This window comes from Buteo buteo, chromosome Z, assembly GCF_964188355.1.
Source record: "Buteo buteo chromosome Z, bButBut1.hap1.1, whole genome shotgun sequence".
NCBI classification, from domain to species: Eukaryota; Metazoa; Chordata; class Aves; order Accipitriformes; family Accipitridae; genus Buteo; species Buteo buteo.
This window is the reverse complement of record NC_134204.1, coordinates 64,931,035-64,956,840: the sequence shown is the minus strand read 5'-3', so window position 1 is coordinate 64,956,840 and position 25,806 is coordinate 64,931,035. Positions and strand designations below refer to the sequence as shown.

The 25,806-nt window shown below is 42.0% G+C and overlaps 1 protein-coding gene and 1 long non-coding RNA gene across 2 annotated transcripts in view; one reads left to right on the top strand and one right to left on the bottom strand.

Moving 5' to 3' along the window:
• The window catches only part of LOC142027393 (uncharacterized), a 30,731-nt gene extending 19,915 nt beyond the window's left edge, over positions 1 to 10,816 (bottom strand). The window contains exons 1-4 of the long non-coding RNA XR_012649120.1: positions 10,710 to 10,816; positions 9,850 to 9,941; positions 6,620 to 6,726; positions 4,022 to 4,117 (exon numbers count right to left, since the gene is read on the bottom strand). This is a non-coding gene — a long non-coding RNA (uncharacterized LOC142027393). The remainder of the gene's footprint in view (positions 1 to 4,021; positions 4,118 to 6,619; positions 6,727 to 9,849; positions 9,942 to 10,709) is intronic.
• The window catches only part of KCNN2 (potassium calcium-activated channel subfamily N member 2), a 72,407-nt gene continuing 57,417 nt past the window's right edge, over positions 10,817 to 25,806 (top strand). Inside the window, exons 1-2 of the mRNA XM_075021509.1 lie at positions 10,817 to 11,983; positions 12,306 to 12,401. Coding sequence (XP_074877610.1) covers positions 10,832 to 11,983; positions 12,306 to 12,401 — 1,248 coding nt within the window. The 5' untranslated portion in view covers positions 10,817 to 10,831. The remainder of the gene's footprint in view (positions 11,984 to 12,305; positions 12,402 to 25,806) is intronic.

Sequence of the window (25,806 nt, the reverse complement as noted above, 5' to 3'; positions counted from 1 at the left end):
ACAGGACACTGGCCTAAACTTGGAGCCTGGGCACTGCCTTCTCCCCACAGATTACAAAGATGGGTAGTCCTGGTGCTCATAAGCCTTATCTGCCTTCTAAAGCTATGCATGAGAGAAGGGACATGTCAGCCGTCTCCTCCATCTGCTGAGGACCTATATCAAGTTTGTAAAGATGCAAGATATTCTCACTAGTAGAAAAGAGCATGTATCTTACATCAGCAAACCAACTTTCGTTGTTCAGGATTTAGGCCAAAATGGTATTTGTATTCTACATGGATAAGATCTTGTTCTCAGAATTTATCATTGGCATTTAATTACTGACATGCTTCCATTTTAAGAAATTCAGTGCTGGTGACACATCAAATTTAGACAATTTCTTTTGTATGTATACTGTGTATTTCTGGCCAAACATCACCTCTCATTCTTATAATTACACTTTTCAGTCTCCATGTCTCAGATTTTTTTTTTAAAACATCTGCTGTCACATCTACTTTGGAATTGCAGCTTTTTTTACCTCTCATTACCATTCTTTCCACCTCACATAGTTCATCTCTATAGTTCCAGTATACCTTCATAGTGACTGCTGTCTTATTTTCACTTCTAGCTCCACTGTCATGAGTTACTTTTATATTACAGATCAGAAACCAACAAGCAATACTGATCCACTTGAATGGCTTTTAGCTGTTTACAAAGAAATTGTTTATGAGCATATTAGGGGGCATTTTCATGCAGGTTCACACTTTGCCTCATAATAGGCAGAATTGCCTCTCTTCCTTCCAGTGTGGGAACTGCACATCCATTTCAGTGCTTTAGCACCTAACTTCCCAGTGTTCTTGCAGCCCTGAAGTTACACAAGTACACGTGTAGATGCAAACATATTGGCAGAGTTTGTGCCTGACACCTTTCTGCAAATGTAAGCCATTACATTTCATTTGAAAATGACACCTATAATTGTATGGCTTTTTATTAATACTTCCTGTATTTCACTTGCTGTACATTTATAATCCTGACCCAGATTCTGCAATTACATCCACCACTGTCTTCTAGGACAGTTTTCAAAAGCAAACATTCAGACTATGTCTACAAAATATACTATTACATCTGCAAAGAGATACTTTTGTAGAAAGACATGAGCAAACATTCACTAGCACACACATTTGGTCTGTGTAAATACTTGCCTGTAGAAATGAAAGCACTAAACTTGAAACAGAGTTGAACAAAGTTAGGAGTAAAAACTGTGAATAATTTACTTTTCAGCAGGGTACTTAGGAAGTTGAGATTCACATCAAACCAGATTTAGAAGTTCTTTTTCATCCCTGATGAAACCAGAAAGTCTCAACATGTAGTAACATGGAATTACAAAAAAAAAAAAAAAAAAAAAAAAAAAAAGGTGGTTTGGTTGTTGCAATAAAAGGAAAATAGATGAACACATAATTTCATAGTAGGTGGCATTATTCTCTCCCTTATTCAGTAGTCCTATTGTTAGACTCAGTCACCCAGGACATTGCGAACTTTCAATCCCCTCCTGGCTTTGCCTGGGGGATCCAGCCCTACAGGACTGGAGTTCTGAGCAGAGACATTCTTGTGCCACCCTGTTGGTATTTTTCTGTATTGGATAGACAGCTACTCATTGGTGCAGGAGCAAAAATGATGGTATTCACCTTCAAGTCTTAGCCGCCAGAATTCAAAGGCATGACTGCAATCTGTGACTTTTTGTTTAACACTAAATGTAAAAGCCTCAGAAGGAGAAGTACAAAAACTTCTGTTCTAATCCCCTCATGCACAGAATGGAGCATGAAAAAGGTGTGAACTGGGATCACTGAGTAATAGCCGATTATTCGAGAAAGCAGAGATAGGCTCTACTGATTTATTTTTCCAACAAAATTTCAGATTATTTACTTCTGTTACACAACAGCTTAGGAACAGGCACCATTTTTTTTTTGTGGAAGATGTTGTACCTGCCAGGGGGAAAAAACCCCAAATGATCATCCAGCTTTGGGGGAACTGCAGTTTCAACCAGATACGTGAAAAGGTGACAGTGACAGTTCATTCTAACTTGCACTGCATATGTATTTAGCAGTATATTATTTTTATTCCTCATCATAAGTACTTCTAGACTTGACGGAATTGCCACAGCACATAGTTCTGCAATCTTACCTACTTGTGTTGATACTGCTTTTGTTTGCATGGTAGCATTGACTAATTTAATAGGGAAATACAACCTGGAGTGTACTTTCTGCAAAGTCATGCCATTTAATAGTAAATTAGATATCCTGTCCGCTTTCATGGCAGTCAAAAAAATAAAACAAAGTAGAATCAAACTTCTAAATTCTGTAAAACTGGCCACTAGGTCTAGAAGATAGGAACATTTCAGAGACACAATTGTAGTATTTCCTTTTAGCTACCACTGAATACCAATCTGGTAAGTTTTCTTCAGGAGTTTAAAGAGTAAATTTCTGGTAGATCAAAGTAAAAATAGTCTAGGCGGTTTTTGTGGATAAACATAGCCAAACCTGTTATAATGTGGCTTTTTTTTCATTAATGCCACATTCCACATGTTATAAATAAAATCGTGGCTATTTTACATCAAATACAAAGTCTTTTTTCCCTTTTCCGTTATACAAAACATGCTTATAATGCATAAATCATAAAGAAGCTTGGTGAAGTTGAAAAAGTAATTGTCAAAGAGTTAGTAAAGAACACATGCAGAGACTTAAAATCACTTTGAACTTGCAGCTTCATGTAGTCATGTAGCAGCTTCACCTCTTGGAATGACAGTCCTGTCCATTACATAGCACATGCATGGGAAGGGCAGCAGGACAAAAACTTAACCAAACTGACAACTGCATGCTAACTGAATGACAAATGAATATGATGACATTTGCTTGTAGTGAATACTCCTTTTCCTACATATTTAACAGGAGAGATGAAATGCTGAATTTCATATGCAAGACTAAGCGACCACAGTTTGGGGTATTGTAAAGTATAAGAGATTCTTGAATGTCAGAATAAACACTTAGAACTTGTTAGAAATTTTTAGCAAATGCCATGACTTCAGGCCAGTTCTGAAAGTAGCTTTAAGATCTGGGGTTCCAAGTGCTGTGTGCTTCCCTGAGCATTCAAACGCTGCTACTGTGCTGAAGCAGCCATAGAAGCCTGAACATGAGAAAGTCTGGAGATGGCCAACTGGCTCCTGTGGCTCCTCCAAAGGGGACAGTGGTAGATGTTGTGGGGATTCAGTGTGTATTTGCATACCGCTCTTGGAGATGAGTCTGTAAAAGGGTCTCGCTTCATCTCCTAGCAGGGTATTCCTGTTCCTACTCCAAAGACAGTGACTGGGTTTTGGCTAGATCCATGTGCCTTGTGTACTCTCATTTGGTCTGACCTAATGAGTCATTTCACATTTCATTGGCAGAAAATTGTAAGGGGAAAGATTGGTTGTTCCTTCCCCCAGCTACGATGCAGCTTGACTTTTAGGACCTGCTCTCTGAGATGGTATATGCGTGTGAGTCCATTCGGGCTGACAGAAAGGAAAATCACTTTTTCTTCCCTACTGTGTTTATGTGGAGAAGAAACACCCAGACCCATCTAGCTTACATTTAAGAGGAGAACACAACAGCTGATGGTGTTTAAAAGAAAATGCTTAGGCTCCTACCCCATCAGGTGAGCATTCTCCTGAATAGGAGAGTCATCAGTTAAGTGTTGGTCTTGAGATCATGTCCCTATCCTCAGTTCATACTCCTGACTAGCTCAAGCTCTGCACGTTGGGTTGCTAACCCCTCTAATCCACCTGCTTGAGCTCTGCAGCAGGGATCAGGTGCCTAGAAACAAGGTGCGTGGAGGTGCAGGTGGATGTTGCATCTCCACCCTTCAGAGAACATGGCTCACTAAACACTGGAATTCTGTCCTGAAAAGAAATTGCATTACCAAATAGTATGTGACAATTTGATGATTTGTTGCTCTCAACACTGTCTCACATCTGCATTGCTGTCTCCCAAGATGGTACAGGAAGATCTCTTACCTATTTGCCTTCTTACTTCTGCAGTAATGATCGCAAACGGGAAAATGGATTCCTACCATGCCATACAGGTGGCTTTCTTGTCCAGAGGGTAGGCTTCTGTGAGATAGAAAAACTAGTTTTATTCAGACCAGCTTGAACACTGATACATTTTTAATATTAGGAAAATTAGTCTGAGAAAGAACTTCTAGGACATACTTTGTAATAGTTACGGCAGAGATTTCGTAATTAAAGCTAGAAGATCTTTTCTGTTTCAAACTTGGTTTTGATCTTACCCAAAGATAAAGAATCTAAAATGCTGGTGAGGAGTGAAGAAACCATACTGTCCATTTATTTCCCATTTCTGCATCAGACTACTCTAATGTATAATGTATTTTGAACGTGTGAAGCTGTAGACAGAATTTAAAAAAAATAATATTAGAGTTTTTCCTTTGAGAAACGGTCTGGTTATCCTAACTTTTTAAAGCAGTCTACAGTGATAGACAAATTTTTAAATGTCACTTTGCTAATAAGAGAGCTACTAATCTGATATATTGGGTTGCAGAGATGGCTTTTACCCAGCTGGAAGGGACTAAGTTTAATTCTATAGAAATATTTTCTGAATGGGATAAGATTTTACAGGCTATGTGAAAAGTCTTAAGCCCTTTCTCCTTAATCTTAGTTTTGATAACTAAAACTGCCTAGTCCTTTCCTCAAAAACACAGTTAATTTTTTGTTGAGTAGTATGGAAATATAAGGGATAAGGGAGAGAAGTGAGAAGAATTACACTTCAGAGAATGAAAGTTTTATAAAACTTTCCAGCACAGCACTTTCTGGAACGTCACCTCAAATAGTTGCTCAGTCTCTAAGCTTATCAAGCCAGAGCCAGCTTGAAGCACAGATCGCTTGAATAACTCTGTACTTTGACAAAAGCTGAGCCACAGAACTCTTCCCTGTCTTCCATCACCTGACCCACAGATGCTGTCAGGTACCATACGAGTAAGCATCCTGTCTCCTCTGCAGCAGGGAAGGGCGAGAAGGATGGGTAATGTGAAGGGGAGGGTAGAAAAGAACGTGCTGCAGATGGACATAACTAGGAAGTAGTGAGATGCTCTTCCCTCAGTGACTGCCCCATTCCTCTGATCCAAACTCATTTCTCAAGTCAGCCATCTCATAAATTAGAAAAACAACCACACAGATACAATTAAGCGTATATTGAGGAGAAAGTGGGACTGCAGGCAACATAAAACTGGACATTGGCTTTCATCTTTTCCCTGCTTCCATTTGTTCTGCAAGTGTATAAATTTTCCAGACTTGTTACAGATATGATTTCTGCAAACGGGACCACAACATACATTGACATTTGTGTGTTTTATGAACATATCCAAAAGGCTTTAGGTATGATGGTAACAGCAACAAACAAACAGACTTTTGTGACATGGGATTTGAACGTGCTGTAGAAGCTGTGGAGTCTTTCAGGGTATCAGGTCTGCAGAAACAAATAAAAAAGGCCCCAGTAAACACAATCAAAGAAGCAACCTTACATTTTATACATGCTTTGAATTGGCAGGGCTACTGACAGAAGAACCGACAATGCATTTAAGATTTGAAAGCAATCATACACACCACATATTTGTCACCTGACAAAAGCAAAGTCCATCTTTCATGTTTTAGAGCCTAATAAGGGATCATGTTATTAAGTAACCTAGAATGCATTTTCCAAACACAACAATGCCAGTGCAAATCTATAGTAACTGTGCTCTGATGGTAAAATGGAAGCACTGATAGTAAAGTACCAATGGAAAAAAATACCTGTTTTTCAAACATGGGCAAATGAAATTTAATTATTTAGAATCAATTGCTACATGAATCAGAAATGACATATTTTATGGAGAGAAAAAGCACTGCTAACATCTTCAATTTGCGCACTACCACCTTTGCAAGTTATGATCTTATATTTAGATGTAAACACTGTCTCATGACTCAACAGGTCAAAATTCTTCAAATACTGGATTCTGTAAAGTTAAAAGTAAGCTCTCACACTTGATAACCGCCCCCACACGCAAAGTCACTCTGTGCTTTTGCATAGGCTGAAATAAATACTGCATGATGTTATTATTTCAGTAATTGTACTGAGTTAAAGTTCTGTTCCAAAACTGCAGCAATTTGTGAGACTAATAAAAGGTAGTCAGATTAAACTAATGTAATAGTCACCTGCAGAGCAGCTGTATTGGCTGGGCGAAATAGTATTAATGCTGATGCAATTAGCTAGCTAAGAAATTCCTTGTAGGTGGCAGTATCCCTTGACAATGAGAAAAAAGTAGCGGCAAGAAAGGAAGTTATTAGGTTTGTGTGATCTCCAAGTACTATAAAATATCCAGAAAGGATGGAAAAGTGAATTAAGGGAAGAAATGCTTAATTTCCCAGCTGTTTTGTGGACCCCATCCAATATTTTCAACATGTTTAATAGTAATAAAAAATATTGTTAGAAAAAAATTTGAAAAAACTCCATCCCTTCAGGAAGGCCCCTTGACTGGAGGAAAGGCTTGCAGCAATTCTACAGATTTCTTAAGCTGCACCCCCATAAATTAAGACATTTACACTTTTGAAAACTTTGGTTACCGTTTAGAGCTGTCAATACAGTGTCCTTATCTTTTGTATCCATCATGTCCCAGACAACAGATGAAGGTTTTGAACTGGCGTGAATCTGCATTTTCACTGCTGATATGCTGGAGAAGCAGAAGAAAGTGCAAATTAGTGAAACGGTATAAAATCAAGAGTGGAAACAGTAAAGCATGCCTCCTTCTAATACGCAGCTGTATTATCTGTACAAAGTCATTATGTGGTATTTCTTCTCCTTCACCCACTACTGTGGAACATTATCAAAACATCTTTGAAATAAGCACAGGTCCAGCAGGAGTGGGATTCCAGTTAGGGCATATAAATATGCAACAACAGAAGTTGCTGGGGTAAATGTCAGACATCTGGTGGGTAAAAGCCCTGCCAGATGGTATGCAAAAGGTAATTTACACATGTGGCTCATATGGTTAGTTTCCACGCCATCGTCTTGGCAGCTGTACTGCAGTCATTTGGTGTTGTCTCACAAAGCATTTTTATTGCTGCATGGATACCCCTGAGTGATCTCATGATAGCCTATTGCTGCCGGTGTTACCTCTGTTTTTATTAATGTGACTCTGCTTTCACTGAATGGCATCCTTCTTTGTATACACTGAGCTGTGTACCTGCTTGCTTCTTCTGAACCGGACAAGGCTGTTTCCTTTACTGCTTTCTAGAAACTCCTAGGTCTTGTGCAGAATATGCTTTGAGTTCAAACTACTGTTACAGAATGGAACTTCCTAGGCTTTTTTCTTTTTTTTCATTCTTTTTGTTTCCTTTTTGTTACTATCTTTCTATATTTTTTTTACTTTTTTATGAGTGCAGGATTCTCAGTGATTCTGAGAATTCTAAGTGATTTTAAGTCTGGCATGAGTACAGGCAATAGGGTAACAGCCAAAATAGCTTTCTAACACCTTTTATTGAAGCCTGTAGGTGTTGCACCTCCATTGGATGTTGTTATGTGAGCTTTTCAATGACTAGCCATTAGCTGTCATTTCAAATATTTCATAGTGGTTTTTTCCTCTCAGAAATCTAATTTTTCCTGTGTCTATTGAACTTCCTGTCCTGCTGTTGGTACAGTTTTGCTCAACAGTATTTATCTTGTTCTTGCAATTAGTGGGTTTAGAAAAAAAAAAATCTGTTTTCCAAACGTCTCCAATAATCACCATTATCAAATGAGATCTGCACTAATTGTCTCTCTCTTACAAAGGTGTGTGCACACATGCGTGTACACACACACATGCACACATATGTATGTGTAAAAACAGCCTCTTTGGCAAAGCAGCAGCAGGACTTATGATAATCAGTAAGAGCAGTTCCATCCAGTATATAATGAAAAGGTAGGAAAAAAACAAAGCCCCAATCCCAAACAGCTAATATTTGTTCCATAGGGGTTCGCTGTTACCAGTTTAGTATGATTTAGCAGTTCTGAGTTGCCCACGCTAATTCATTTGTGATACAAAAGAGTATAACAATTCAGTTCACATGAAGAACATGTTTTATTACTGAAAACAAATACATTCATTTTTAAAAGTGAACTCTGAAATTATTTTACAAGGGAAGACGTTAGATTAAATAGCATCTTTCTATTCCGGCTCATTAATCAGTGTCATAAAGAGGAAGGTTCACCTCTTTAGCTGTGAAAATGCAAACTCTCAACCATTCTTATTTTAGACCTTGAAACTGTGATGAGATATCCCAGGTTGCACAACAGAACTGAAATAAACCCCTAGCTGATTAGTTTTGTAACATGCTGTGTGATTAGTATGACCTCTTGTGTTAAACACGGGAATATTCATTTGTTTATTCGCATAATGAAACAACCAAGCAAGTATATGAAATATCTAAAAGCTAGTAACAGCACTGTCCTTGCTATTTCTACAAATAAACAGGATAGCAGTAGTAGAGGTATTAAAATTGGGATTTGTAACTTCTATATATGAATTTAAAAAATAAATGCCATCATTTCTGCATCTGGAACGCAGCTATTGTGTATTTTAGTCTACCAAGATTTTAAAAAGATCAAATTTTTCTTCACAATTCTATTAAAATCTTGCATGACCGGACTGGATGGAATTACCAGACAAAGTCCTGGTGACTTCTAAATAAAACATGAAGATTTACAAATTTCTTAAAAAGCCTTTCATGGTAAATGAGGTCCTGAGGACTTTATCTTCTGTTAAGGAGAACACTTAAAAGAAAGTATCTTTAAGCAAACATTAAGGACATGGCATGAACGGAAAAGGAAAGATGAAACCTAGGCCTATCTGTATCTTTAACTAGTTCACAAATCATACATTTTGACAGCACACTTGTGCAGGACTTTTATTTAGAGAGTGATAAAAGCCAGGGCTCCATAAGATTTCAATTTTCTAAGATCCGTGCGATTCATGTGTGTTCAAAAACCCAGGCAAAACAGGACCAGTGAGATGGAATTATAGTACCGTGTTTTTTCAAACAAACAATGGAAGATCTATAGCTCTGTTAAACAGCCCGTTCATTCTCAAAAATAAACAGCATCTTTAGAACTCAGGGGAACTGAGTGCAACGGAGAGCATCCAAATACACTTCAGTGTAATTTAAAAATACAGAGTGAGGTATTTGGAAAGTGCTTTATCGTTCATGCCAGAATGTGTGTGTGTTTTATTCAAAACTTGGTTGTTAAACAAACTGTGAATTATCACAAGGCATTATGATGCTGTATATCACACATACTCCTATTTATGGGTGATTTTTCCAAAACAACCTATGCTTAGAGATTTTTAATTTTTGGTCACTCTCTAAATAGTCTATTTCGTACAACCACGACATTTACTACATTAGTGAGGATTCTTTGACTGTGTGTGCGCAATATGTGCTTGCTTTAAAAGGTACACCTTGGTTAGGTGTCACTGAAATTTTATAGCAAAGCATATTTAAAAACTTTGTTAATGACAATTCTAAAATGCAAGCCATTCAAGGGTGTAGAGATTCCGAAGAAATTTAATGCGTGTGAGATGCAGAAATTATAAGGATGTAGGCTTTTATGCTAGAAATGCTTAGTGAATCTTGTCTTTAACATTAATGAGAAGTCATAGACGTAAGGAAGCCTTCCACACTATCAAATTTTGCAGTTGATTTTTCAAGCCGCAAAGACAGTGCCACCTGACTGGGGGGAAAAAAACCAAACAACCCTCCTCTTGTAATCTCACCTAGGTCACAAGAATGGCATAGCTGTAACAAGGCAAATCACTTACCGTTTTCACGATTCTTCCCTTAAAGAATCCTGCCTTAAATACATGCAGGGAAGAGACTTTCCCTGCTGCAGACATTACTCTGCCGAAGGGAGCTGTGGGAATGAATTATTCAGTGAGAGTTTGGGAGGGAAAGGAAGGGGAAAAGGCAAAATGGTAGCGTGCGACCAACTCAAGGACTGCGCTGGCGCTGCCCGCCAGGACACGGGAGCCGGAGGGGAACACTGCTACTCCGTGACACCGATGCCGTTTCACGGTAAAGCTCCTGCCGACCCGCCGGAGCAGGTCTCCAGCCCCCAACCGCCCCCCCGCGGTGTCCCGGGTGGAGGCCTCACACCCCGGCGGCCGACTCTCCCTTCTCCAGCTGAGGGAAGGAGCAGGCGACAGAAGTCGCCGTCGCCCCCGCGCCCCCCCCCCCCCCCCCCGCTTCGTGACAGGCTCAAGATGTGCCGGGGAGGCCCCCCCCCCCCCGGCCCCACGGGAGCCCGCGGCCTCTCCCAGTTCCCTCCGGCGGCCCGCGGCGGGCGCGGCCCGAGGCCGCGGCGCGGGCGGCGCGGGCCCGCCGGGGCGGCGGAGGGGAGCGAGCGCGACGCTGTGTTTTGCAGGGCGGCGGCGGCGGCGGCGGCGGCGGACGGCAGGCGCCGCTGGACAGCTCCGGAGCGCGGCGCGGCGCCCATGTTCCGGAGGCGGCGCAGATGTGAGCGGCGGCGCGGAGCCCGGGAGCCCCGCCGCGGAGGCCCCTTCCTGGCGGGGGCGATCCCGGGGGCGAGCGCGCTCCCCGCCCTCGGGAACCCCCGGGTTTCCGCCGCGCGGGGCTCCCCGCGGCGGGCGGGGCGGGCGCGGGGGGCGCGGGCAGCCCTTACCTGCGGGCGCGGGGCGGGCGGGAGGCGGGATCCCCGCGCGGGGCGGGGCGGGACGGCGGGGGAACCGCGCGCCTCCCCCGCCGCCTCACGCCGCGGCCGGTCCACCCCCCTCAGGTGACGTGATGCCCCTTGTTTTGGTCCGCCCGACCAATCGGACGCGACGGCTGGATTCTACGGGAGCCGGGATGGGCCCTTCGTGGCGGCAGCAGGACTCTCCCCTGCCGACCATAACGCATTGCGCAGGGTGCACCACCGCCCGGTCCTCCTGCGGCTTTAACGGCGACGGCATGGACGCGCCGCGGCAGTTCCCGGCGGGCTTCGGCCCCGACCAGCAGCAGCAGCAGCAGCAGCAGCAGCAGCAGCAGCGCCCGCCGCCGCCGCCGCCGCTGCACTGTCAGCAGCAGCACGGGCAGGACAAGCAGAGCCTCCTCCAGCAGCAGCAGCAGCAGCAGCAGCAGCAGAGCCCATGCCTCCAGTGCAACAACTGCGCCTACTACGGGGCTGCTGCGGCAGCCGCGGGGGATAACCTGCCCCTGCTGCTTCGCGCCTCCTCGCCCCTCTCGGGCTCCTTCCGGACTCACTCCTCGCCGCTCTCCTCCGCCGCCTCCTCCCGGCAGGGCAGCCAGCTGAACGTCAGCGAGCTCACCCCTTCCAGCCATGCCGGCGCGTCCAGGCAGCCTCACCAGTACCCCCAGTACCACCAGTGCCATAGCCTGCAGCAGCAGCAGGCAGCCAGCCCCAGCAGCAGTGTCAGCAGCGGCAGCACCCACCACCACCACCACCACCACCACCACCACCACCACCACCAGCGCCGCGAGAGCAACCCCTTCACCGAAATAGCCATGAGCAGCTGCAGGTACAACGGCGGCGTCATGCGGCCGCTCAGCAACCTGAGCTCGTCCCGCAGGAACCTACACGAGCTGGACTCCGAGTCGCAGCCGCTCCAGCCGCCGCTCGCCAGCCCCGCCGCCGCCGCCGGCGGCACCCCCGCCGCCCCGGAGATCGTGGTCTCCAAGCCCGAGCACAACAACTCCAACAACCTGGCGCTCTACGGCCCCGCCGGCCCCGGCCCCGGCCCCGGCCCGGGCGGCGCCAACAACGGCGGGGGCAAGCCCAGCAAGAAGAAGAACCAGAACATCGGCTACAAGCTGGGGCACCGTCGGGCGCTCTTCGAGAAGCGCAAGCGCCTGAGCGACTACGCGCTCATCTTCGGCATGTTCGGCATCGTCGTCATGGTCATCGAGACCGAGCTCTCCTGGGGCGCCTACACCAAGGTACTCGCCGCCGACGCGCTCGGGCCCGCCCCGGCAGCCGGTCCGACCGCCCCGCCGACGGGCGGCCCCGGCCCCTCAGGGAGCCCCCCAGCGAGGCGGGGCCGCGCGTCCTCCGGCCCGGTCCCGGTCCCGGTCCCGGTCCCGGCCCCGACCCCGGCCCGGGGCGCCCGTCCCGGCCGGTGGCGGGGTGCCGCCGGCCCCCGCTCCGCCCCCGGCACCGTGAGGCGAGGCAGCCCTCCACAGGGCCCGGGGTGGCGGTGGCGGGGCGGGAGCGGCCCCTGCGCGTGGGTCTCTGAGGGACGGCGGTGTCTTTCTCTTGCAGGAGTCGCTCTATTCCCTCGCTCTGAAATGCCTTATTAGCCTCTCCACGATTATCCTGCTCGGGCTCATCATCGTGTACCATGCACGGGAAATCCAGGTAACGTTTCCTTCTGTGGGTGACTGGGTGCCGCTGGCGTAGCTGGGGGTGCGAGGTGGTTTGTCTCAGGGCGCAGCGGTGGTAAGTACTTGGCAGTTCCCGCTGGTGCAGAAGGTGCAGGTGATCCATCTCTGCGCGCCTGCTGAAGTTGGTGAATGGACCTCAGCCCTGAGAGAAACACAGCAGGCATATATGTGCCAGGAAGCTCTGCCTGCTAGGGACAGTTGCCCGCAGTTGTGCTGTAGGGTCGCTTAGCCCCCGAAGTTATAACACGCTCTCTCGGTGACATGCCTGCCGTCTTCTGTAGCAGATGTACGGCAACAGTCTTTTATTTCCCAATGAGTAAATGCCGTGCTGTGCATTTTCTCTTGACGGCAAGGTTAACTGTCTTCACTGTGCAAGGTATGTAATCTTCACTGTGCTGTCTCAGACATGAGCGTGCTCTAGGAGAATGTGTAAGAGGAGGGGGTAGACCTATGTTTGACTTGTTTTATTTAATGCCGCACAGCTGCTAGGAGTGTGACAGAGGAAGGCTGTCAAGAAAGGTAGGGTTAAAGGTACAAGGAACATAAGGATCAAAGCTGTAGAATGAGTCTCACAAATAATGTCACAGGTTCTCTCCGAGGGACTTAGTTCTAATTTCAGTTGTAATTTTTTTGACCGAGAAATTAAAATTTGGCATTTCAGCTCAACTGCAACATACAACAGATAGATTTCAAAGTTTTGAAGGGAAGAATACCTTACTCGCAGATACATCAGTGCTTTTGCTTTTTCAGATTAGTTAGAGACACCTTGAGCTACAAGCTGAAATGACAGCTTTCAAGGGCAAAGAAGACTTTTCCACTGGTACCAATCAGTATACACACATACACACACACACATAAAAAATAAAAATTCGGAATTCTCTAGTACCCTGCTTCTATGCAAATGAATGCTGTAGTTTCAATGTGAAATGGTACCGTAGTCTCCTACTTAGGGTAATGTTTGAGAAGTATTATGTTACTGAAGGCTCTGTGCCAAATTGGATCCTGTTGTGCAGTCCTTGCACATGCAAAACTTCTATTCCTGGCTCAGAACCCAGTTTCTCTGCATCAGTATCAAAGATATTGAAAGCTGTTTAATGATATTGTACTCAGTAAATAAGTGTTCTGGTGAAAGAACATCTCTATAAACTACTGGAGTACTGATGAAGAGGTTTCTTTATCTGTATAAAAATAAATGAGTGGTGCTGCTGCAATGTGGGAACCGCCTTCTGTGGTGTATCTTCCCGCAAGTGGTGCTTGAGGCATGAAGAGCAAAGCTGAAAAAAGGTCCCTGTAAATATTTGAATTACTCTCTGCATTTTCCAGAAACTTTAAGTGGAAAACTTTATGCAAGATAACCAAATAGTTGTAGGTCTCTGTATGCATCAGCTTATACTACGTAGTTACTCCAAGATTCAGTTGGAGGGGTTTTTTCAGGTAAATAGTTACAAATTTTCATTCCCTTAGGAGTGTGTTACGGATCAGAAAAAACAATCTTAAAACACTAAAGTTGTAATTCTGGTGTGTTTGGGTTTTGTTGTTGGTTTGTTGTTTTTTTTTTTTAATTTACTGTTTTTAAAGAACTTCCTCAGGTATGTGACTACATGGAAGGAGTTGTGCAATCACGTGACTTACTCACGGTTAGTGTAGTTTTCAGTGCTGCCTGACAGTACAGAAAACAAGTATACCTGCCTGTAAAACAGCAATACCCTGTATTTTAGTCTGAGAGACATCAAAAACGGCAGTAGGCATGGTGGGACCTGGAGTGAGCTGCATTTTCAAGGGGCTCTGTCATTCATGTTGAAAATGAAAAGTTCTCTTTTTTTCAAGGAGCTTATTTGAAGGAATGGGTATAGTAGCACCCGTAGCTATTGGATACCTGACAGCTTTTTAATTTAGGCATAGTCTGGTTTTGTACACACTCTTCACTTTTAAAAAATAACATGACAAACATGCAGAGCAAAAATTACATCCATCTACGATTGTAAATTTATCTTACACTTGACACCTGAAAACAAGAAGTACCTTTAAAACACTTTGGCTTAGGAACATACGGAATCTTCTCCAGGCAAAAGAAAATACTGCATAAGCCTGATAATGTAATGGTTTTTAAATAATCTTTAAAGCTAACTGTTTTCTGAAAGGCACACGTGCCTTTAATGCAAGCAAGTATCCTGCTATGTGCAGTAGAATGATTCACGTCTGTAGAATCATGCCCACAGATGGATGGTTGTGTCCTGGAGGACTGTTTGCACCGGCTATTTGTCAATCCTGTTCATGTTTGAACATTCCTTTCTAATTCTTGTCTGAAGCATACTTAGACTTTACCGGTGGATATGGTGTAAATAAGCAGGAATTCATTGAGAGACGAAAAATTGTTCTATAGAACGGAAGAAGGTCGATGTATTCTGCTGGCGGTGTGGTATCTTTCATACTCTGGCAGAAGCAAACCAACCTAAACATAAGTAGATTTTTCTACAAAGCATGAGACAAAACATGATGGGAAATAAAAAGCTGACAGTTCAGTGATTATTACTGAGTGCAGATTTAATGTTTAGAAACTCCTGGTGACCTAAAGTGCTGGCAAATGGAAATCAGCTTTTTCATTCTTTTCAGTAGTCTGTGACCTTGATTTATTGGTAGGAAGTCTGAACAGCCATGCTGCAAGCAAGTCCGTGGGGCAGTGCCTAGCAGCATAGCGGGTGACTCTAGTCTTTCCGTTCAAACGACCTTGCCGGTATGCTTTGCTTTGCTTTGAAGACAGCCAGCCAGTCAGGTCAACCAAGCTCCGGAGTTTGCCTGTCCCAGACCTGCTGAGCATTTTAAGGGAGCTGGAAGGGAAGTTTATGAAGACTTGTAGGGATTCTTGCCAAGAGCCGGAAGGAGTGTACCGGCGTGCGACGAATGAGTTTTCTTTCTCGTCTTCCCCCCCGCTTAGACAGGGGCTGCTGTGCGGCGCAGGAGCTGGAGCACCTTCAGTCCCTCGGGGCTGGGGGGGCCGGGGCGGGGGCGGGGACGGCGTTTGCCGCCGCCGCCGCCTTTTCAGCACCGCAGACAGCTCCACGCGGCCCGGCCCGGCGCACCCGCAGCGGCGGGGGGGGCAGATTCGCGCCCCCCCCCGCCCCGCCGGCAGGTGAGCTCCCCCGCCGGCCGGCGGCACATGCCTCCAGCCCTCCGGGCCTGTTTTCCGCCTGGCACTCCAAACCGGCCAGCAAGAGGGCTTTGTCCTTGAATTCCCTGGAACTTGCCCAGAGCTCTGCACCTGACAGACCAAAGTCTGCAGAAGGGCCTAGCTGCGGTGTTTGGAGAAGAATAACTAACTCTATGGATGATGTGTAGCCTTGTGAAAGAGTGGAAATGGTAACATATTTTCATCAAATAGGTTTTCACTGTCTTAGTTATTCTGTATAACTCTAAGAACAAAGTGTGAGCTGTTACTAAATTTAATCAATGTGAGTTAGTGTTAAGACTATAATAAAAGTCAGGTGGAACCAGCTGGTTTTAAATGATAAGTCACAGCTTACATTATAATTTCCAGAAAAGGCGATAAAAATTACAAGCGAGTTTCCTTCACAACTCTCCCCCTTCTAGAAAAAAAGAAAAACAAACCCTAATGAACAACAAACAGTAGCAGTGCTGGAATTGAGGATAGTGACAGCCCCAAATCTCTGTGTTCTCGTTTTGGTCCACTGTTGTCATGCCTGTAATGCTGTTAAAAACATCACACTTGGGAGATAATGAAACATGCATTGCTCTGTCTCCAAGCTCTTGTAGGTCTCAATTCAGTTCTTCAGAGCAAGTGCCCCGTGTTTGGAAGATCAATGGCAAAAATGTAATTCGTCGTTATCCCAGCCTAGAACAGGTATTTCTCTGACTGTTAACTCCAGTTGACAGTTTGAAGAGGTGGAGGAGGGAAGAGCTAAGAAGATAGCATGATCCAATTATCATAATAGTTTTTGATGTATAAATTATCCACTTCATGCATAAACAGTTTGTTACTTAATACTATTTTACATAATTAAAACAGCAGGATGGAACATGGTTAAAATTGTAGTTCCTAGACAACTTATTGTTCCATTCAACATTTCCCTAGAGGAATTTGCTGTTAGATCAATAAATGTAATGGAATTTAAGAAAGGTTTGGGTGGCAGTTCACGTAATATAGCTGCAGGTTTTTTAGTTTTATTGAAGAATAGACCTCTCTGTCTGCTGGAGATAGAAATTCTTTTTAAGTATGCACTCCTGAAGCTCTACTGGCATTTCCTTGTATTACTCAGAGCAAAGGATTAAAATCAAAATTCTGAGGTTGCCAGTAGGAAGCCTTTAATGTCTTCCATTGGCCATTCCACCATAGCCTGGTATTTCTTGAGGGGTGGTGGTCACTGGAGGAATATATCCACTGGAACGCTTTTCCTTTGATGCTGGAGTGCTTACTGTATCCCTTCTGTAAATAAGCATTGCCCTTCTATTGCCTGTCCTGAATAGTAGTAACCTGAGTAATGCTAACCTGTGCTCTCCTGGACAGAATCTCAACCTCTTTTGCTTCTCCCTGATACAAATGCTCTCACTCATGCAGAAACATGAAAGTTGTTGGTATTTGGTAGAAGTGAATAGAAATGATATTTTTTTTTTGTATGTCAGTTGACATTTCAAACCACTTCTAAAATGTATTGCTCATTTGTACTTAGATAGAACGCCTGTGTAAAGTCTTGCAAACTCCAAGGTTGAGGTTAAGCCATTGCTTTCACAGCAGAGACTCCCAGGGCTCTGGGGAGAAAGCACCTTCCATCCCTAGATGGTTCCGAAGTGGTGGGAAACTAATGTGCTGCTGATGGATTTGGAGTGAAACACTTTCAGTCTTCATTAACTTTATGGAAAGATATCACAGCTGAGGGGCCAAATATCTTGCTGAAGAATCAAGAATCTTTTCTTCTTTTCCCTATTTCTGAAAACTTGAAGAAATAGAACAGGCAGTATCAGGAAACAGCAAAGAATGGTGATAAGTACATATATTGACCTATTTATTGTGCAAATAAATTCCATAATGCATGATAGTAATAAACACTCTTTATGGGAATTTGACATCAGTGGAAAGTTCTGCTGTAAAAATTTTGCACTCATGAACAACTATGAAGTTAAACTCCTTTATAGTTTCCTGTCATAAGAAGTAATGGGTATTCTGCAAGCCAGATTATTTATTTGGTTATATCTGTATTATTGGTTTGCCTTCACTGGGGTGGTACACGTGCATTTCATTAGCTGTCTTGTTGGCGATCTGTTGACTGTGCTGAGTCTAACTTGACTTTGCTTAGGTATATTGAAACATCAGGGAGTGCACACACAGACAGTAAACTGCTGCAGAAACGTATAAGTTAGATTAAGAGCACAGAGAGCAAGTCTGTTGAATAATGGGTGAAAATCAAGAAATAAACTTCAAGTGATAATTTTATTGTGATCTGAAGCCTGTTGAAAATTAGTGATTTTTTTTTCTATTTATTTTAATAGGCCTTAGATCAGGCAACAACAAAACTCACTGTGCAGCAGTTACGATCCAGGATACAGTATCTTTGTGTACAAACTCGAAAATTCACTTCTACCAATCAAGTTTAATACACGTCCCATATGTGTATTAAACAGAGCATTTCATATGTGTATTGAACAGCAGAAAATCATGTAGGAATCCAAGGACACCATATCTGTCAAATTAACACTTTAGAGTATTTTTGTGAAAATACTTAGTTTTAATTTCATTCAGTACATTTTTGATAGCTAATATCTGCAGAACCTGTCGACCTAGGAAAAGTTACAGGTGCCCCACGTCTCTGAAACGCAGCACTGTAATGTATATGGCATGGAAAGCAGGCTAGAAAATACTTCAATGTTGGTCAGCATCCAAGAGGATCTGGGGCCTTTTGCATTGAAGCAGAAGATGCTTCTGTTTCCAACAGGCTCCATTAGAATGTAGGAGGAGGTTGTACCTGACAGTCAGGATGCTGAATGGTTGGCTTGGCCATACCTAGGATTATCTATTCATATGCACCATTATTCTGAGTAATTTTTAATGAGGCTGTTAGAAGTTTATCAAGACACAGTAGTGCAATGAAGTGTGAGAAGGTATGTTATTGCCCCTGTTGGAGGAGAGCATTTGTAACCAGAGATCAGATTCTGGATTTGTGTAAGTTGTGTAGCTTAGCTGAAATTAACAGAGGTACTGCTGTCTACGACCTTAGAGACATTCTGTGTGCACATCTTAATGTGAAAGTATTGTACGTGTCAGATCCTTCAACTGTGGGGACTTCAGATCAGAAAATTCTGTCAGGTACTTGACTGCAGCTCTGGTTTGTCTGAGTTTAAGTGACAGTGTGCCAAGACTGACAAGTGTGGATCAATGCTGTTGTGATTCTGGTTCTGGTTTGTATGTGATCTACTAAATGAAGTATTCTGGGCTTTGAATTTGATGTGAGATGTATTTGTGGTCCGTTTTGAGCAAAGATCAGAACAGGAATGGCTGCTGCTTAGGACTTGAGACTCTAGTTAAAAAGCTGTGTGGAAGCTTCATGCAACTTCAGTCAGCTGTTTTCACCCTTGATCTTGATGACGAAAGTTGTTGTCACACTCCCTTACTAGAGGGTGAATATCTGCTCTGAGCCTATGAAGTTCTTTTTTAAGACATAAATTACCCCTAAGTGAAGAGGCTGTAATTGATTTTGTAATTAGCTTTCAGGTAAGCTGGATATATTGGTCATTGTACAAAGTTTCTTTTATTAACTGAAAATAAACTGTAAAGTACGCAGAAAAACAAGTTATTTTGTGGCAAGTTTCCACAGCTCTGTTCTGTGGGAAAGAGAAAAGTTATATATTGTGACAATGCAAAAAAACCAACAGAATTTAATATAATTTTTTATACGCTTTCTTTAAAATAACATAAAATATATTTTGCAGTCAACAATGTTCAGTTAATATCATACATAAATATTTTATATGATACTGTTTTAATGTAGTTGTTGGGAATCACATATTTATAACTTACTGATTCATTCAGCTTTTCCCTCTTGAACAGCCCCTGCAATTGTGCTCCTTTGTCTGTGTGAAAACACAGTCCTTAATAAACATAATTTTATATTGACATTTTAAAAACAGAAGGGCATGAATGTTAGATATTCCATGAAGGAGTGAAGAGGGATGAATTCTGAAGATGGATCTGTGCATCTTCTAAGGTGCTTCCTTATCTCTTTCATTTTGGTGGAGACTGACAGACCTTTCAGAAATAAACTCAGTTTGAGGAAATACTAAATCTTTTCATGACGGATGGAAATACCCCTGTGAATTCCATATAAGTAAAAACAAGGGGCAGGTCTTAAATATCTTTATATTTTAAAATTGCTACTCTTAGTCTTTTTAAGAGTAATTTGCTCTGGGTTGTTTTTTTCTGTAAAGAAACATATTCATTAAAAGAAAAACCCACTCTCTCAAAGTGGCACCTTCTAAACTTTTATGCATATTAGGTAGAGCTACACTGATGAATAGGGGAGAGCTAGGTTCTGTGTTATATGATTAACCAACAGTATTGTTTATTGAGTTCTAACTGAACACATATCACAAAGTTACTGCAGACTGCAGGAGCCATGGGGGTCATAAATAGTTAAAAGGCTGTAGAGGTGTAACTCTAATTTGTCTTGCCAAGCCACTGCTGCTGGTAAGGATGTGTCTGTGGGAAGGGACCTAGCTTGATACAGGTTGTGGGTATTCGGAAGAAGATATCAGAGGCAATGGACGAGTTTTTGCTTGTAAAAGAGCATATTTGAAATAAAAAATAATTGAGAAATAAATATATATGGGCTCATATCCATAGATTTTATTGTCACCTGTGGGTAAAGAGCTTCTTGAGCTTTCTTACCTGTAGTCTGCAATAAATACTGCTGCTTGTAGTATTTTAGAGTGTAGCTGTGTGCCTTCCATAAACAGTTATACATCAGTTCTGTGGTTTGATGTGTGGGTGTAAGATAACCTGTAAAGAGATAAATGCATGTATAACAAGCATTTATATTGTAGGTTTGATTGTTAGGGGGAATTACCTGGATGAATCCTCACATTTTTTTCTATCACTTAAATGCTGTTTTTACAAAAGGGAACACTGAGACCGAGAGTTCAAGTGCTGTGGAAGTAATCTGGGGAAGGCTTCGTAACTACATTTGAAGCTCAGACTTCCCTGTCTTGTAGTCTGATGCTCAGATCAGTCATCTGTCACCTAAATAAGACACTGTTGTTGCCATCCAGCTATGCCTATAATTTTCAAGAATTCCACCTGCTTTAGCGGATGTCTCAAACGCTGCAATGTAAAATGAATGCAGTGCTCCACAGTATGTCCTAATGAGATACTATTGGGAATGTTTATGAAGCATTTTATGCCTATTACAATTGTTTATTCCAGCTTTCATAGCACTGCAACTTCTGTAGCATTACTACAGGTGTATGCAGACATTCACGCCTGCCCTACCCCTGACCTCTAATGGGAGTGTCTTTCACTAGAATAACACATTATGAAGCAATGCTTCATCTTCAGTCTCATAACAAAATAAAGATTCATCCCAGGTGGTGAATGGTATTTCTTGTTTTGTGATGGTTGCTATGCTTTTAAGAAAGAGATCTGTTGCAGCCAGGGAATGAGGCATGTCTTTAATTAAAAATTGCATAGTAGCTTTGATTCAGTCTGTACCATTGCATCCATAAATTTGCATGCATGGAACTCTGATTTCAGTCTGGGAAACTGGGGAAAGACTGAATGTTCAGCTGTGGCTCGACAGCACAAAATAAATTGTTTCCTACCTGAAACAAATAATGAATACAACTAGCAATAATGATCACTGAGCATTCACTGATAGCACCTATGTTTAATGAAGTTTTCATCAAAAGTATTCTCACTGCATTTCTGATACATCCTTAGTTATCATTTTTACACAGGTCATGCACATTTGATGTGTGTTTTGACTTATGTATTTGGGAGTATCTAAATTAGTGAGACCTTTAGAGCCTTTCAGTTTAGAGCATCCCCATTATATGCTAAGGATTTGATCCTTAACACCTTTGTCATTATTAAAATACCTTTTCAAGTAGACTTGGAAACTCTTGAACAGACATTGATTTATGAATAAGCCAAGGATGCTCTTCACCCACTTTGCTTTGCCCACTGAGCTGCTCTCTGCAGTAGCTGTAAAATTCACTTTCGACTGTGCAGCTGCTTACACCAGGATTGTAGTGGATTCCTTTGACTGTAGATTCCTTTGTAGGGTACTGCCCAAGAGTTGTTCTTGGGCTTTGTGTAAGGAATGGGCTGATAGAAGAGAAATCCTTGTCCATCCAAATTCTGGTATAGCTGAAAAGGTACCCTGTGACAGCTACTACTGAACATGATCCTCATCCGAATGGTGTAATGGGTAAAGTTGCTTCACACTAAGCCCACCCCCTCCTTTGTTATCACTCAGGTTTGGGCTTCATGGTAAAAGCCAATAACTTGCATTCTGTTGTGATTTCTGCAGTATGATAATTTAGAATAACTAAATCTTTATGCAGTAGAATAGACCAGTGCTGGGCCTGATGCCTTCCCAGTTCAGCTTCCATATAGCTTTAAGTTAATGGCAAAATGTGTAAAAAAAAAAAAAATTAATAGAAGACTACCCATGACCAGTCTGCTTTCCAGATCTGGTTGTCAGATAGGAAAATGTTTGATTCTCCATCTTTATGTGCAGCCATATATGAATAGACATTTGTCTACCTCCCAGCAACAGAGTGGGGATCCAGTGGAGCCAGATGAGAAGTTTAGCAGTGTGGCTGTAAGCTGGCAGACCATTCTTTTCCCCTGCCATTTGGCACTTGGAAGGAAAATAAAAAAGATGAACAGGTTTTTTATATCCAGCCTGTGATCAGAGATGTCATCTTATCCAAAATTAATAATTCTTGCATTTTGCCTGTGACTTTTTAATGTATGTTGTGGCTGGTATCATCCTGTGTTAACTGCTGGACATCAGACTTTTTGCTGCCATGGACCATCCCATTGAGCATAACAGTTGTGAAAATAAAGCTTTCTAAAACATTTTGAATACCAATTTTATGTTTAAACCATGGAAGATAAGGGGGTTGGCAGCACTCAGTGCAAACTTGTTTTACGTATTTGGTTTGCAGACTTCTTTAAAAAAAAGTAGCTTTGAGAACAGAGCATCTTTTATGTGAGAGCGCTGCTGTAAACTAGACAGACTTGATGAAGTTGTAACCTTCAAATAATTAATGGGGCAGCAACAAGAACTGTGTATGCCAAGAGGTGTTTGAAAGAATATGGTGGGGTTTGGTTTTTGGGGGAGTTTTTGGGTTTTGTTCTTTTTTTTCCTGAGGAAGCAGCTGCAGTAGTAAGTAGTAATGATTAAGTAAAACAGTATTCTACCTATAAAGAAATACAGGTAAATACCTGTAAAGAAACTCATGTCTGTGTTTATTTAACCTGATGTTGAAAGTTGCCCTTCTTAAAGATATTTTATCTTAATCTTTGAAGCAATTTGAAGACTTTTATCTGCTATATGGTTTGGCCAGAAGCCTACTTTAGGCCTTCAGGAGTAACAGGTACTAACTAAATAGCTGCTTTATTGCTGCTCCCTCCCAGTTTTACTTGCCAGGGTGAATTACAGAGGCAGTTCTTGCAGGAATGCCTCTATACACTTAGGATTAGTGTGTGACTATGTTTATTAGGATTTTTAAATACACAAGTACATATAACTTCACTTTGCTTTTCTTCCTGCCTAGTTCTTAGTTTCCCTTATTTAAGTGGTCATGCATTAGGACAACACTTAAATAATTATATTTTGCATTTCTGGATTTGGATTTATTTTAAATGTATCCTTAAATTAAGTTCTCAGTTTAACTGTGTTTCTGAGACAGTTAAAGACTATAGGGACTTCATAGTTCCTGTGGTGCTGATGTGTATTCATCCATTGTCAGTTAAATAAAAATTTACCCAGTTTAAAAACAAACACTCAAGCTTTCCCAAATACCTGAAGTATTTATGTCAAAAGTAAACACTAAAGGAGGAACTGAGATTACAGATTCCTGTGTATATGATGTGTTGGTACCAGTCATTCCTTAAGAACAAGTTCCTAAGTTTAGTCACCAGTGTACTCCTTTGGCAGAATGAATGAGTTAGCTCATTTTATCTAGCTTGAGATTCAGTGTTTCTTCCTTTAACTTCTGTTTCTCCTATTCATTTACAAAAGTATTTTCGATTTATTCAGAAAATACATCCTTTTTTTAATTGGTTCCAGTTTTCCTAGGAATAATGAAGCTGATCATCCCTGAAGAGAGTGAGGCTTCTCTTGCATTGGGAACAGTGGCAGATGGCAGCCGTTTTGGGAGATGGCATTTCTTCGTGCAGTGATCTGTAGAACAAATTATTTTTAGTACTGAATGAAGAAAAACAAATCCTAAATGAAGAATTGTAAAATAATATTTTAAAATTAACAACAGAAAAATATTGAAATGTAGATGGTTCTCCCCAGTGCGTTTTGCTTCTGCAAGAAGATTGTAGAATCAGAGTTACTTTATTTCTGAGGTACTCAAAATGGGGAAAAATATAACACAGACCACTAAGTTTCTTAAAAAATGCATTCTAAAAACTAGTTCTACTCTGGCAGGGAGTAGCATGGAGTGGCGACTGATAGAAGCTTAGTTCTGAACAAGTTGTGCTGTGATTAGGGTAGGGTAGGGTAGGTTAGGTTAGGTGCTGGAATGTTTCTTAAGGGCTGGATAGATCCAGATAACCTTGCTCAGTCCTTAGGTTCTTGGGGGAAAAAGCCATGGTTGAAAACTATGTATCTTTCTCATTCCATCTCTGTCAGTTGTATGATGCCGCTATTCTGGTTTGCTCTGGGTCACACAGTGTATTCTCTAGTAAATACATCTGTTATGTAGTAACGTACATACTGTTTTTATTTTCTATGTTATTTCTTCCCTGCTTTTTAAATAACAGAATAATAAATAGTATAAAACAAGATTAATGCTGTTTTAGTGAACTGGTCCCGTTTTCCCATTTTGCATGTTTATGCAGGAGGCCTATCTCAAGTGTTCCTTCTCTGTTATTCTTCTTGCACTTAAGTGATATGCAGAGCTTTATTAAGTCATGCTCCTTCTGTATCTGCTTGGAGAACATTTTTGACTGTCAACCCAGTCAGAAGAGCTTTTGGGAACTGCTGCTGGCGCTGGATGGATGCCTTCTACATGGGGTAACTTAAGGAGCTTCTTCTCATTGTGTTTTAAGCAGCTGGAGAGGGTGGGACCTGAAACTTTGGTATAATGAAATAGCTGTTAAATTAAGAATATTGTTAAAATGAAGAAATACCTGTTGTGGACATTGACTTTGTAGAAACTCCTGATTCAATCAGTTTAATTCAGTCACTTACTGGTGGGTCTGCTGAGTGTGTCAAATGAATATAGTAACCCTGCGTGGTGGACTTTTATTTCTGGACCTCTGATTTGGTTCAAAGGTTCATAAAAATTCATATAACTAAATATCTCCCTGTTGGTTACAGATCTGAGGAAGCTCAGCTGTGATAGTTCCACCAAGAGTCCAAACTAAATTCAATTAGGAGATTGTCTTGTGAAATATCCTTTTTATAATGAAAGTGAAAAAATCTTTTGGTTTGATATTAATCTTTTTTTTTAGATCAGCCCTTTCTATTAGTAATAATAAGTTCATTATCGAATTCTTTTGATTTTGTTGTATATTTATAAGGTTGTGATGATTTCTAACTTCAATGCATAATTGCTCTTTTCTCAGGGGGTTCTTCTTCTGCATAGAATTGGGAAAGAAATCTTGATATCTTTGAATGTCTTTTTTTTCCTTTGTAGTCCTTGGATTTCAGTTCTTAACACTATTACCTGCATAGAAAGTTACTGGGTAGAAAGAGGGGCATTTTTAGGAGCATCTCATCTTCTCTGGGTCCCTGGAGCACGTACATATATATGGAGAGACCTATATTAAAAGAAATTATGTACGTCCCAGCAGTTGCTGAGTGCTGTAATGGTCTTTTGGCATTGTAGGTTGTCAGGGGGTTAAGCTATTTCACAGTTGTTTGAGATGAATGATAGAGCTGTAAGTCTGGCCAGTACCATTTAAAAATACTGACCAATGCTTCTGAATATCTTTGGAGAGAGAAACCTAAAAAGAATACTGTCAGAATGTGATTTAAAACAAAAGGGAAAAACGGGTAGGTGGAATTTAACATTGCATGCTTAGGCAGAATTTAACCCTGTGTTAGTTTATGTGACCATATATGTCCTGTCTTGGTAAAAAATCTCATAGAGTATTTGGGGTAGGTTTTTTATAATGATCTGAGGGACAG